The sequence below is a fragment of the Leucoraja erinacea genome, chromosome 1 (genome assembly GCF_028641065.1).
Source record: "Leucoraja erinacea ecotype New England chromosome 1, Leri_hhj_1, whole genome shotgun sequence".
NCBI lineage: Eukaryota > Metazoa > Chordata > Chondrichthyes > Rajiformes > Rajidae > Leucoraja > Leucoraja erinaceus.
In genome coordinates, this window is record NC_073377.1 from 114,666,287 (window position 1) to 114,680,138 (window position 13,852).

General features: G+C 45.6%; 1 protein-coding gene across 2 annotated transcripts in view; it reads left to right on the forward strand.

Annotated features, from left to right (window-relative positions):
* fam13a (family with sequence similarity 13 member A) overlaps positions 1–13,852 on the forward strand; it is a 229,745-nt gene that overhangs the window by 25,221 nt on the left and 190,672 nt on the right. For both annotated transcript variants that reach the window (XM_055641629.1, XM_055641636.1), the window contains exon 3: positions 3,452–3,661. In XM_055641629.1, the coding sequence (XP_055497604.1) occupies positions 3,452–3,661 (210 nt within the window). The remainder of the gene's footprint in view (positions 1–3,451; positions 3,662–13,852) is intronic.

The following is a 13,852-nucleotide window of genomic DNA, read 5'->3' on the forward strand; positions in this document are numbered from 1 at the left end:
GTTGTAAACTTGGTCAGGTGGAAATAGAAGTAGCATGTCAGGTTGAAGGAGGTGGCAGCAGATGTGGGATATGAGGAATATTCTGTCCTCTGCTGGAACTTATGTGCAATGGCAATCTACCGTTAACAATCACGTAGGGAGGACAGTTCAAGGAACATAAAGCAAGTAAGAAAGAACTCAAGCGGGTGATTAGAAGAATAAAAGGGGTCATTAAATATAATTGATGAGTCGGTGTAAGAACGAATTGTAGCTAATTCACACCAGGTTAAACCCTGACCAATCAAATCAACCACTTGCTGTTGAATTTTACATGCGGCACAGTGACACAGCAGTAGAGCTGCTGCCTAACAGCGCCAGAGACTCAGATTCAATCCTGACTACTGGTGCTGTCAGTACGGAGTTTGTACGTTCTCCCCGTGACCCACACGGGTTTTTTCCGGGTGCTTCCTGGTTTCCTCCCACACTCTAAAGACATGCAGGTTTGTAGGCTAATTGGCTTGGTAAAATTGTAAATGGTCCCTTGAATGTAGGATAATGTTAGCGTACTGGGATCACTGATCAGCGTGGACTCGGTGGGCCGAAGAGACTGTTTCCGCGTTTGAATCTTTAAACTAAACTGAACCTAATTGAAATACTGAGAGTTTGCTCCTCATGTCATCTGAGAGGAGCCAACTGGTAATGGTGAGGACATCCTCCTGTTTGTGTAGTCCATCCCTAGTGAGCCCAGGGGCTAAATATGTCTTGATCAGAGGTAAACAAAAGTGCTGGAGAAACTTAGCGGGTGCGGCAGCATCTATGGAGCGAAGGAAATAGGCAACGTTTCGGGTCAAAACCCTTTTTCAGGCTGATGTAGGGTGGGGGGGGGGGGGCGGGAAGAAGAAAGGAAGAGGAGGAGCCGGAGGAGCCAGAGGGCTGAGGGGGAGCTGAGAAGGGGAGGAGACAATGAGGGCTAAACTGAAATCGAATAGAATAGAATGCCTTTTATGGTCATGCAAACAGCTTGGTTTGAACGAAATTGCATTTTCTGGAGTCTTAACATTACAAAAAACCCCAAGACACACACTTAACACACTTTACACAAGCATCCATCACAGTGAATCTCCAACACCTCCTCACTGTGATGGAAGGCAACAGTCTTATCTCTTCCCTTGTTCTTCTCCCGCGGTCCAGCAGTCCAACTGCAACGTCGAGGCGACTGGGGCTCCCGATGTTAAAGCCCCCGTCAGGTGGGGTAAGTCCCGCGGCTGTTAACCACGCGGGGCGATGTCAGGCCCCGCTCCGAGTCATTTAAACCCCATGATTCTGGCGGGAGAAGTTGCCGTTACGGGAGCTCCAAAAAGCGGTCTCCCACCAGGGACCTGCGAGCTCCCGATGTTACCATCCACAGGGCCTGCAGCCGGAGCCTCCGAAGCTCCGAAGTTGGGTCGCAGCCGCGCGCCACCACAGCTCCTCCTGCTCCGGTCAGCCAGCTCCGCGATGGCAGGTCTCTGCGAGTGGAGCCCTCAGGTTGGTTCTGGCCGGAGGCCGCAGCCGGCTCCACGATGTTAGGCCCAACGACACCGGAGACCCGATAGGGTAAAAGTCAGATCCCCGTACCGTTTCCCCCACCCCCCCCCACCCCCCACATGTACACAGCTAAAAAAAATAAACTAAATAAAATACATTTAAACAAAATGTTTAATGAGACAAAACTGCAGTTGGGCCGCTGCCAGAGAAATGAAATGAACTGCAGTCAGTGGCCGCTGCAGAGATAGGCGCCGCATTTTTAGCACCACCCTTGGAGAAATCGGTGTGCCCGCGCCTGTGCCGTAATTACATTCCGCTAGGGGGTATAAACTTGCCCAAGCACAGCAACGACAGTATGCATCCAAGGTGGATTGCTCCAATTTCCGGTCAGTCTCTCACTCTGGCCATCTGGATTAGGCCCAGCCGCCACACCACATGGTCAATGTTTCGGAATGGGTATAAACGGGGAGCTGAAGTGAGGGAGATCATTTTTGGTTATTGTGGAGGAGGCCCGAGCGGAATGGTGTGTTCAGCAAAGTGAGTGGGAGATCAAGCCTACGATTGGTCTCACCGATGCAGATCAGCTGACATCTAGAGCAGCGGATGCAATAGATGAGTCTAGAGCAGCAGATGCAATAGATGAGGTCAGAAGTGTCTTTGCAGTTTCTTGGTGCCATTCTGTAGCCCACCAGCAGAGGGGGATGCAAGGCAATACTCCATCTGCACAGTAAACCTGGCCCACCCCAGCTGTGCTCAAGATCCTCGCATGAGATCGAGCACTGGCACCTCCCAACAGATGGCAGGGGAGGGATCCACAGGTCCTGGCAAGACGTGATGGTCGGTAGGTTAATTAGCCGCTGGGTGAATTCGCTGCTTGGATTTTAGAAGCTGACGTTTGCACTTCAATGCGAGCCTTTCCTCATTTCAGTTTAATTTAGTTTAGAGAGAGAGGGTGGAAACAGGCCCTTCGGCCCAGCGAGTTCACGCCGACCAGCGATCACACCGTACACTAGCCCTATCCTACACATTAGGGAAATTTTACAATTTTCAGCTACACCAATTAACCTACAAAACATACAATTCTTTGGAGTGTGGGAGGAAACCGGAGCATCCGGAAGAAACCCACACGGTCACAGGGAGAAGGTACAAACTCCGTACAGACAGCACCCGTAGTCAGGATCGAACCCGAATGTTTAAAAGATAAGTTTGATATGCAGGAATTGTGCACGATCGACAAACAACACAGTGGGCACAACAGCGCAGCTGGTAGAGCCGCTGCCTGCCTCACAGCGCACGTTCTCCCTGCGACCACGTGGGTTTCCTCCCACACTCCAAAGACGTGCGAGTTTGTAGGTTAATTGGCTTCTGTAAATTGTGCCCCTGGTGTGCAGAAAGTGAATGGAAAAGTGGGATAACATAGAACTAGTGTGATCAGGTGATTGTAGTGGAATCATTGGCTAAAGGGCCTGTTTCCATGCTGTGCCTTCCAATCAATCAATAAGTGTGCAAAATCATGAGAGGGAGTACAAAATCATGAGAAGAATAGATCGGGTAGACGCTCAGAGTCGCTTGCGGAGAGTAGCGGAATCATGAAGCAGAGGACATCGGTTTAAGATGAGGGGAGAAAGATTTAATAGGAACCTGAGGGGTGACTTTATCATACGAACGGTGGTGGGTGTAAGGAACGAGCTGCCAGAGGAGGTATTGAAGCAGGGACTATGGCAACGTTTATTGGACATTTGGACAGGTACATGGATATGGACCAAATGCAGGCAAGTGGGACTAGTGTAGATGGGACATGTTGGACGGTGTGGGCACGTTGGGCCGAAGGGCCTGTTTCCACACTGTGGGACTATGACTATATTTTCACACAGAGGGGGCTGAGGGTCTATGTCCATGCTGTGTCTTTCAATTAACTCAGGCTGTGCTGGCTTCTCCCCTGCAGGGCTGGAGCAGGAAGGTATTTTCCGAGTGAATGGAAACGTGAAGGTGGTGGATCGACTGCGCCAGAGTTATGACCGGGGCAGCATGCCGGACCTCGCCCAGGAAGCGGACGTGTGCTCTGTCGCCAGTCTCCTCAAGCTGTTCTTGCGTGAGCTCCCGGACGCGCTGATTGTGTCCCGACTGCACCCCCGGTTCATGCGGCTATACCAGGGTGAGTCCCTCGCCTGTGCCTCACGGACGCCCGGCTAGATTTTAGTTTAGTTTCGTCTCTAGTCATCCTCATCCAACTTTGTTCATTTAGACTTTAGACTTCATCTTTTAAAATTATTTATTTATTTATTTATTTTTTAAATTAGAAGTACGGTAAATTACAATACTACACAACACATATATCTTAATACATTTTTTGTACCGCTTCATTTTTTTTTGAGCTTTAAGAAAAAGATAGAAGTAAAGAAAGTAAAGAAAGTGCGCAAGAGTCGCGAAGTGCAAGAGTGTTGGGAAAAGAAAGCCCCTTAGAAAAGAAGTTAGAGAAGGAAGTAAAGTGAGAAAGTAGACCCTAGAAAAGAAAGAAAAAGAAAATAGGAACAATCGCTCTATTATAACATTAAACTCCGCAGAAAGGGGACTACCAACCAAGTCTGTTTTTGTTGTTTTACCTCCCGTTACCAGGTCCTGATACCATTTATTTATTTATTTATTTATTTATTTATTTAAATTACTATTGCACCTCATACTTGTAATAGGTCCAGAAACATAGACCACGTCTTTTGGAATTGGTCTGCTTTACCGGCTAAGACTTTCATGAACAAGAAACGGGTCCTTTGGCCCACCGAGTCCACGCCGACCAGCGATCCCCGCACTATCCTACACACTAGGGACAATGTTACTGAAGGCCAATTAACCTACAAACCTGTTCACCCCCGACCACGGGTGAACATCTGGGAAGATCGGCGGGGAACTTTGATGCCACTGTGCTGTGTTGTGGTTATGTTGTGTCGTGGACTTCTGTGTTTGTGCTTTTTTTAAATGTTTTTAAATTTTAATGTTTTATTATTTATTTTTATGTTACTTGACTGTAAGGAAAATTCATTTTGTTGTCTCTTATATGAGATAATGACAATAAATTGAATACAATACAATACAATACAATACAATACAATACAATGTCTTTGGAATGTGGGAGGAAACCGGAGCACCCGGAGAAAACCCACCCAGGTCCCAGGGAGAACGTACAAACTCTGTACAGACAGCACCCGTAATCAGGATGGAACCTGGGTCTCTGGCGCTGTAAGGCAGCAACTCTACCACTGTGCCATCCATCACAGGAGCCTATAGCAGAGAAAGAGGCCATTTGGCCCGTCATATCCATTGACCGATTATGACCATAAACTTCTCAGCTCTCAGTCCGCAGTGTGATAGGTCACGGTGCATGATTCCCTTGATTCCAGACACTAGACAGCTCGATTAGAATCATATATTATCTTTCCACTGACTGGATAGCAGGCAACAAAAAAAGCTTTTCACAGTACCTCAGTACATGTGACAATGAATATACTAAAAAACTAATAACAAAGTTCTAATTTCAGGGGTATTTGAGGTATAGTGAGGGATTTTGCCCCAGTGGTGCAGCGTTAGAGTTGCTGCCTTACACTGCCAGAGATTCGATTCTGACTATGGGTGCTCTCTGTAGGAGTTTGTATGTTCTCTCTGTGAGCGCGTGCGTTTCCACCAAGTGCTCCAGTTTCCTCCCACATCCCAAAGATGTGCAGGTTTGTAAATTAATTGGCCTCTGCCAAAGTAAGATAACATGGAACTAGTGTGATCGGGTGATCACGTGGTCGGCATGGACCCGGTGGGCCAAAGGGCCTGTCTCCATGCTGTTTTTCTAAACTAAACCCATCTGTCTGAGTGAAAAACATCGTACAATTCCAGGCATCGATGGCTACTGACCAGCTGCAGGTAAATGGGATTGTTATAGTGGGACGCTTGATAGTCAGTACGAACATGGTGGGCTGAAGGGCACGTTTCTGTACTGCTTAGAGTCCAGAGTGATACAGTGTGGAAACAGGCCCAAACTTGCCCACAATGGCCACCATGTCCCAACTACACTAATCCCACCTGCCCGCGTTTGTTCCATATCCATCCTGTCCTATTCATGTACCTGTCTAACTGTTTCTTAAATGTTGGGATAGCTTGCCCTGCTTCAACTACCTCCTCTGGCAGCTTATTCCATACACCCACAACCCTTTGTGTAAAAAAGTTACCCCTCAGATTCCTATTAAATCTTTTCCCCTTCAGCTCAAACCTATGTCCTCTGGTCATCAATTCACCTTCTCTGGGCAAGAGACTCTGCACCCTCCCAATCTATTCCTCTCGTGATTTTATCCACAACTCTATAAGATCACCCCTCATCCTCCTGCGCTCTAAGGAATAGTCCCAGCCTACTCAACCTCTCCCTATAGCTCAGACCTTCCAGCCCTGGCAACATCCTTATAAATCTTCTCTATACACTTTCCAGTTTGACAACATCTTTCCTATAACATGGTGCCCAGAACTGAACAAAATGACTGATTTAATACCAAATCTGCCCCATTGCCCCATCATCTTCCCGTCGATCATTTCAAACCTTGGCCCTCCCTGCCATAGGTATGATGCCAGCTGCGTCCTTGCATTACGAACTACAAACAAGTGAGCTCCCACCATATTATTCAATTGAAAAGTCCAATGTAGAACATGGAACGGTTCAGCACAAGAACAGGCCCTTCGGTTCACCAGATCTGTTCCGTGCATCATGCCAAGACCAACTCTAATCTTCCCGCACATGATCCCACTTTGCACTGGCTGGGCTTTGCACAATCGGCTGCCGCTCTGCAGGCAGGGATAATGGATAATCTCTTCTCCATTGGACTTGTTCTCAATCCAGTTACAACTCCCAGACATTCCCGGGCCAGCTTTCCATAGGCCCTCCATTCCCTGCCTATCCCGGCACCTAACCAAAAGTATTGTAAATGCCACTATCATATCTGCCTCAACCACAGTGTGTTCCAGACCCTCATCACCCTCAATATGTCGCTGGTGCTACACAACTCCTTCAAACTTCAAACGTTGCCATATATACGTAAGTTTGTTCCTATGAATTGCAGAACTCGTTTCCTCTCTCTTCACTATCGTCAATTGTTCTTTCTCATCAGTCTTGTATGTTTTGGATGCGATTCATTACAAAACTATGGAGGTATGGATATCTATTCTGTCCTGGGCCTCCTCTACTGCCAGTGCAAATTGGAGGAACAGCACCCCATATTTTGCTTGGGTAGCTCACACCCCAGCGGTATGAACATTGACTTCTCTAACTTCAAATAGCTCTTGCTTTCCCTCTCTCTCCATCCCCTCCCCCTTCCCAGTTCTGCCACCAGTCTTACTGTCTCTGACTACATTCTATCTCTGTCCCGCCCACTCCCCTGACATCAGTCTGAAGAAGGGTCTCGACCCGAAACGTCACCCATTCCTTCTCTCCTGAGATGCTGCCTGTCCCACTGAGTTACTCCAGCATTTTGTGTCTACCTTCTATTCGAGAGATTGCGGACAAAATTGACTTGTGGACGCTTGTGAAAACAGATTCTGTTTGCTACCCGGGGATGGACTGTAACTTCAGTGTGGCAGTGGGCGCACTTAAAATAAAGGTGTAAATCCCGTATAAGGTCACTCTGTTGCAACTGGGAATTTTCACCTACACTGGGCAAAATCTAATTTTGCTCGGAAAACAAAACGACTGCAGATGCTGGAAATCGCAAACAAAACGAAGAATGTCGGAAACACTCAGCAGGTCGGGCAGCATCTGCAGAGAGAGAAACAGAGTCATGGGCCTGTCCCACTTAGACTATTTTTTAGGCGACTGCCGGTGACTGTCATAACCGGCGACTGGACCCCCCCCTACGACATAAAATTTGAAATTGTCTATATAAGAATCATCACTTTAACAACAAATAAAACCGAAGTCAGCACCGGTGACAACCTACGTTAACCTGGTGACAACTACGACAGTGCCTACGTCAGGAGAAATCAAGCTACGCTCATTGGCGTCAAACCCACTGTTGTCGACTGTCTCCGAATATTTTTCAACATGTTGAAAATCCAGCGGTGACCAGAAAGACGCTCCGACTCTTTGGGTGACTGAGGAGACTATTGACCATACAGGCGACAACCTGCCGACCATGTGGCGACAGCCTAGTCGCCGGCAGTCGCCTAAGAAATAGCCTAAGTGGGACAGGCTCATTCACCTTTCAGGTCACTAACTTCAAAGTTGTGCTGGAAAGCTAACTCTGTTGAAAAAACAAGGAACTGCAGATGCTGGTTTACATTAAAAACTCCACAAAGTGCCGGAGTGCCTCAGCGGGTCAGGCAGCATCTTCGGGGGACGTGGATAGGTGACATTTCGGGAAGGGTTCTAACCCAAAACGTCACCTATCCATGTACTCCTGAGATGCTGCCTACCCGCCGAGTTACTCCAGCACTTTGTGCCTTTTTGTAGGCTCTTTCTGTTTCTCTCTCCACAGATGCTAACCTATAGAGTGCTACCATAGCACAGACCTCTCACACCACAAGTGCTGGGACACAACCAAACCTAGTTCTGTGACTGCAAATGTTTACGAAACTTGTGAATTTGTGGAATTCTCTGCCGCAGAAGACAGTAGAGGCCAATTCACTGAATGAATTTAGAAGAGTTGGATAGAGTTCTAGAGGCAGAATCAAGGGGTATGGGGAGAAGGCAGGCACAGGTTACTGATTGTGGATGATCAGCCATGATCACAAAGAATGGCAGTGCAGGCTCGAAGGGCCAAATGGCCTCCTCGTGCACCTGTTTTCTATGTTTCTATGTTAAAGGGTGAAGTGACAAGAAAGCAGGGTTGCCGATGACAGGAGAAAGGCGGGGAGACTAGATCTAGTGCTGGGGGGAGCTAGTGTGGAGTTGAACGAGAACCTGAGAGTGTGAACATGTGCCTTGAAATCCATCCCCAGATAATCGCTTAAAACTCACCATGTGGCCCCAACAGTAAATCGTACTCATCTTGTAGGTATGTTACAAAACCTACCTGAAGCGTGTCTGAGAATCTGCCCCACCCCTTGTACGCGATTTTGGCGCTGTTTAGAGGGGGCGGGTTTAAAACGCGATTTTTACTAGGCTGTTGCAATCGAAAATGTTCAGCCCAGTAAATCATTAACGAAAAATCGCTGAAAGACCCCCGTCGCAAAAGGTATTATTAGTTTTTATGGCCTTGTATAATGGTTATAGTAGTTTAAAAATCACTCTCTAAACCCGCGACCTCTCGCAGCCCCAGGGTTTTATAAAGCAAACAATTAAAGGTATGTACCTTATTTTTACATTAAAAGGGGCTTCTTAAGAACCCTGTATATAAAGTTTTCTATAGCGAGTAGCTCATTTTGGGCTCTTTATATCCCGCAGTATTTCTCTGGGCATTTGGGGGCACAAATCCAGCGCAATGTGAACATTCTAAACCAGCGCGTTCACAGGAACCCACTGGAAAACCGATTTAAATTGACTTTAATTTACAGCAATTCAACACTAAATTCCTTCCATTTGGCCTATAAATTAATGTAAATGAGATTTTACAATCATGTTTTATCGTGAATTATTTATGAATATTATTTGGACACTTGAGCTATTTAAAAACGTTAATCATTTATTAAGAAATGGATAGATGTTTAGATCTAGTAATTGAAGTTTGAAATTTGCTACACTTGGGTAACTAACTAATTATATGCTTTAATTTCAGGTCATCCAAGTTAGATTATTTTATGTTTGTTTCAGAATGGTTCAATCTACGATAATTGAAAATTTCATTCAGTTCTCTTAATTTTTAAGAAGGTTATGGCCTTTTGACTGTCCATGATCACAGCTTTTTTGTTATGTCCATAGAAAATCAATAGGGAACAAGATGCTAATTTCCGAGTATGAAAATGGCCATAACTTTTTAAATACTTGAGATATGAAAATGAATTAGGTGTCAAATTAAACTTATTGTTATGCTTTATCTGATGGGATCAATTACAGACTTGATTTTTTAAATCTCAAAATTTTGTAACATTGCAACATCTTGTGAAATTCACCACATGGGTGAGTATTTGTGGGAGGAACACTTCAAAGAAATGCATGTTATACAAAGTAATGTGAAAATAATAATAAATGCACAGTCCTTATCCCAGGGTAGGGGAATAAAGGACTGGAATACGTTGGTTTGAGGTTCGTAAGTGATAGAAGCAGATTTAGGCCATTTAGCCCATCAAGTGTACTCCGCCATTCAATTTATCTTTCCTCTCAACCACATTCTGCTGCCTTCTCGCCATAACCTCTGACACCCTCACTAATCAAAAATCTATCAATCTTGGCTAACGAGGGAAATTGAGACGTTAGTCAAAAACAAGAAGGATGCATGGGACAGGTATAGGCAGCTGGGATCAAGTGCATCCCTGGAGGGGTTTTGCGAACTAAGGAGTAAACTAAAAAAGGAAATCAAAAGGGCAAAAAGGGGCCAGGAGATAGCTCTGGCGGGTAGCATTAAGGACAATCCCAAAATATTTTATAAGGGAGAAAGGGTAACTGGATTGAGAGTGGGACCTCTCAGGAATAAAAGCGGTCACCTCTGTGCGGAGCCACAGGAGATGGGAAAGGTACTAAATGAGTATTTATCCTCTGTATTTACCGAGGAGAAAGACAGTAAGGCAGAGGAAATTGGAGCAGTCAGGGTTACCGTCGAGGAAGTACTGAAGGTACTGTCGTGTTTGAAGGTAGACAAATCTCCAGGGCCTGATCAAATATATCCGAGGACCTTGCGGGAAACTAGAGAGGAAATTGCGGGAGCCCTGGTTGAAATTTACGAGTCGTCCTTAAATACAGGAGAGGTGCAGGGGACTGGAGGGTGGCAAATGTTGTGCCCCTTTTCAAGAAGGGCTGCTGGGAAAATGCTGGGAACTATAGGCTGGTGAGCTTAACATCTGTAGTTGGTAAGTTACTGGAGAGTATTCTGAGGGATAGGATATACAGGCATTTGGATGGGCAAGGGCTGATTAGGGATAGTCAGCATGGTTTTGTACGTGGGAGGTCATGTCTCACAAATCTGATTGGATTTTTTTGAAGACGTGACCAAAACGGTCGATGAGGGCAGAGCTGTAGATGTTGTGTACATGGAGTTCAGTAAAGCGTTCGACAAGGTTCCGCATGGTAGGCTGTTCTGAAAGGTTAGATCGTATGGGATCCAAGGAGAGATAGCTGAATGGATAGCAAATTGGTTCCATGGAAGGAAGCAGAGGGTGATGGTGGAAGGTTGCTTCTTGGACTGGAGGCCTGTGACTAGTGGTGTGCCTCAGGGTTTGGTGTTGGGTCCGTTACTGTTTGTCATCTACATCAATGATTTGGATGAGGATATACAGGGTAAGATTCGCATGTTTGTTGATGATACAAAAGTTAATGGTTTTGCAGATAGTGAAGATGGTTGTGAAAGATTGCAGCAGGATATGGATCGATTGGCCAGGTAGGCGGAGGAATGGTTGATGGAAATTAATACAGAAAAGTGTGAGGGATTGCATTTTGGGACGTTGAACAAGGGCAAGACCTACACAGTGAATGGTAGGCCTCTGGGTAGTGTTGTAGAGCAGAGGGATCTAGGAATACAGGTGCATAGTTCCTTATCTACCGAGTCGCAGGTAGATAAGGTGGTCAAAAAGGTTTTTGGCATTTTGACTTTCATCAGTCAGTATAGAAGTTGGGAGGTCATGTTGCAGTTGTATAAGATGTTGGTGAGATCGCATTTAGAATATTGTGTTCAGTTCTGGGCACCATGTTATGGGAAATATATTGTCAAGCTTCAAAAGGTTCAGAAAAGAATTACAAGGATGTTGTCAGGACTAGAGGGTGTGAGCTACAGGGAGAGGTTGAGTTGGCTGGGTCTCTATTCCATGGAGCGCAAGAGGATGAGGGGAGATCTTATTAGAGATACAAAATCATGATAGGAATAGATAGGGTAGATGCACAGAGTCTTTTGCCCATAGTAGGGGAATTGAGGACCAGAGGACATAGGTTCAAGGTGAACGGGAAAAGATTTAATAGGAATCCGAGGGGTACTTTTTTCACACAAAAGGTGGTGGATGTATGGAACAAGCTGCCAGAGGAGGAGGTTTAGGCTGGGACTATCCCATTGTTTAAGAAACAGACAGGTACATGGATTGGACAGGTTTGGAGGACTATGTACCAAGCGCAGGCAAGTGGGACAAGTGTAGCTGGGACATTGTTGGCCGGTGTGGGCAAGTTAGGCCGAACGGCCTGTTTCCACACTGTATCACTCCATGACTATGACTCCACCTTATGAATATCCATTGATTTGGCTTCTACAGCCTTCTGTGATTGTGCTGGCTGGTTCAAGGAAAATACAAGCATTTCAGCTCATTGATCTTTCTCCAGAACTTCACAACCTATCAACATCCCAAACACCACAGTTGGATCGTTCTCCGAAGTTTGTCACAAAATTCAACGGTGTGAGCCCTAGGAACAATATTCCATTGCTCAGTGGTGCCATCATGTGTCCAGTGCCTTCAACTAAATGGAGCTTCCATGAGTCACACTGATGAAGAAACTAACTTTAAACATGACTGGGCAATGCCACGAAACGCAGACAGAATTAACACTAAAAATCCCATTGGCGTCAGTGAAATTTCACAAAAGCTTGATGAGTTTGTTAACTTTCATAATATGAGGGTGGTTTTTATTGCAAGGCGGTGGTATGCATTGAGGACATGCATAAATGGTATATCTTTTATGGTAGATTTACCACTTTTTTCAACTGACAGATTCAACAAAGGCTATAAACCTGGATATGGATTCTGAAGTAGGTTTAGAGGTCGCAAGTTTAGTTTAGTGTTTAGTTTAATTTAGTTTATTGTCACGTGTGCCGAGGTTTTTTTGTTGCATGCTATCTGATTGGAGGAAAGACTATACATGATCACACTCAAGCGGTCCACAGCATAGGATAAAGGGAATAACTTTTAGTGCAAGGTAAAGTAAGAAAACACAGTGAGTAAAGCAGTTGAAAACACAGTATACTAGAAATTAATATATTTTTTTAAGATTAAGTGAAATAAATGAACTGCTTTACTCAAGGTTGGTACCTGTATCCAAATGAAAGGGTTTGTGCATCTTACGTCACCCATTCCCATATATAAGGATGAGGGGACAGGTGCAAAGTGCATCCTCCTCTAGGCCCAGTGGTGGATTCTGAAGCAGAGTTCTACAGCTTTGCTACATTATCACCAGTAGATTTCATGGGAACTTAAGGGACACCTTTGTCACACAGAGGGTGGCTGTATCCAGAACGAGCTGCCGGAGGAAGTATTTAAGACGGGTACAATTGCAACATTTCAAAATCATTTGGACCAGTACATGGATATGAAAGGTTTAGAGAGATATGGCCAATGTGTATAATTGGAACCAGCTTAGATGGGGCATCTTGGCCGGCATGGACGAGTTGGGCTGAAGATACTGTTTCCATGCTGTATGACTCTATGGCTAATAGTACGTGGGATCAGTGTTGATTGGATTGGGATTTCTAATCTAGTCACGGTTTGAATCCATAAAGAACTCATTGGTTTTAGGAATGTCAACTAGACTTGGCATTCAGGCTGATAATACAGTGGAATTTTGGATCGATGTGAGTTCTGAATCCAACAATTCTGAAGAAGAGTCTCAACCCGAAACGTCACCTATCCATGTTCTCCAGGAATGTTGCCTGACCTGCTGAATTACTCCAGCACTTTGCACCCGTTTGTCCATTAACCAGCATCTGCATTTGGTTGTGTCTACAATCTGGAGTCCAGTGTACAGTCTGCACAAGTGTACTCTAGCCTTGAAGAGGGCAGATTAACCAAACCTATAACAGCAAATCTAGGGTTATATTAAGAGCGGTAATTCCATTCATGTGGATATTATTACAATGACTCAAGGACATGATCATGAAATGCTTTGAGAGGCTGGTGAAGAAACACATCCGCGCCTTCCTCCCTCGGAACATGGACCCGTTGCAGTTCGCATACCGTCCGAACAGATCCACGGACGATGCGGTCTCCCAGGTTTTGCACACCGCTCTCTCTCATCTTGATAGCCAGAAGGGGGGCTATGTGAGGATGCTGTTCATAGACTTCAGTTCAGCCTTCAACACGATAGTCCCCACCAGACTGGCCGGGAAGCTACTGGAATTGGGGCTCAACACCTCCCTGTGTGCCTGGATCCTGGACTTTCTCACCGCCAGGCCCCAGGTAGTCAAGATGGGAGGGAATACATCAAAGTCCCTCACCCTGAGCACAGGATCGCCCCAGGGTTGCGTCCTCAGCCCCC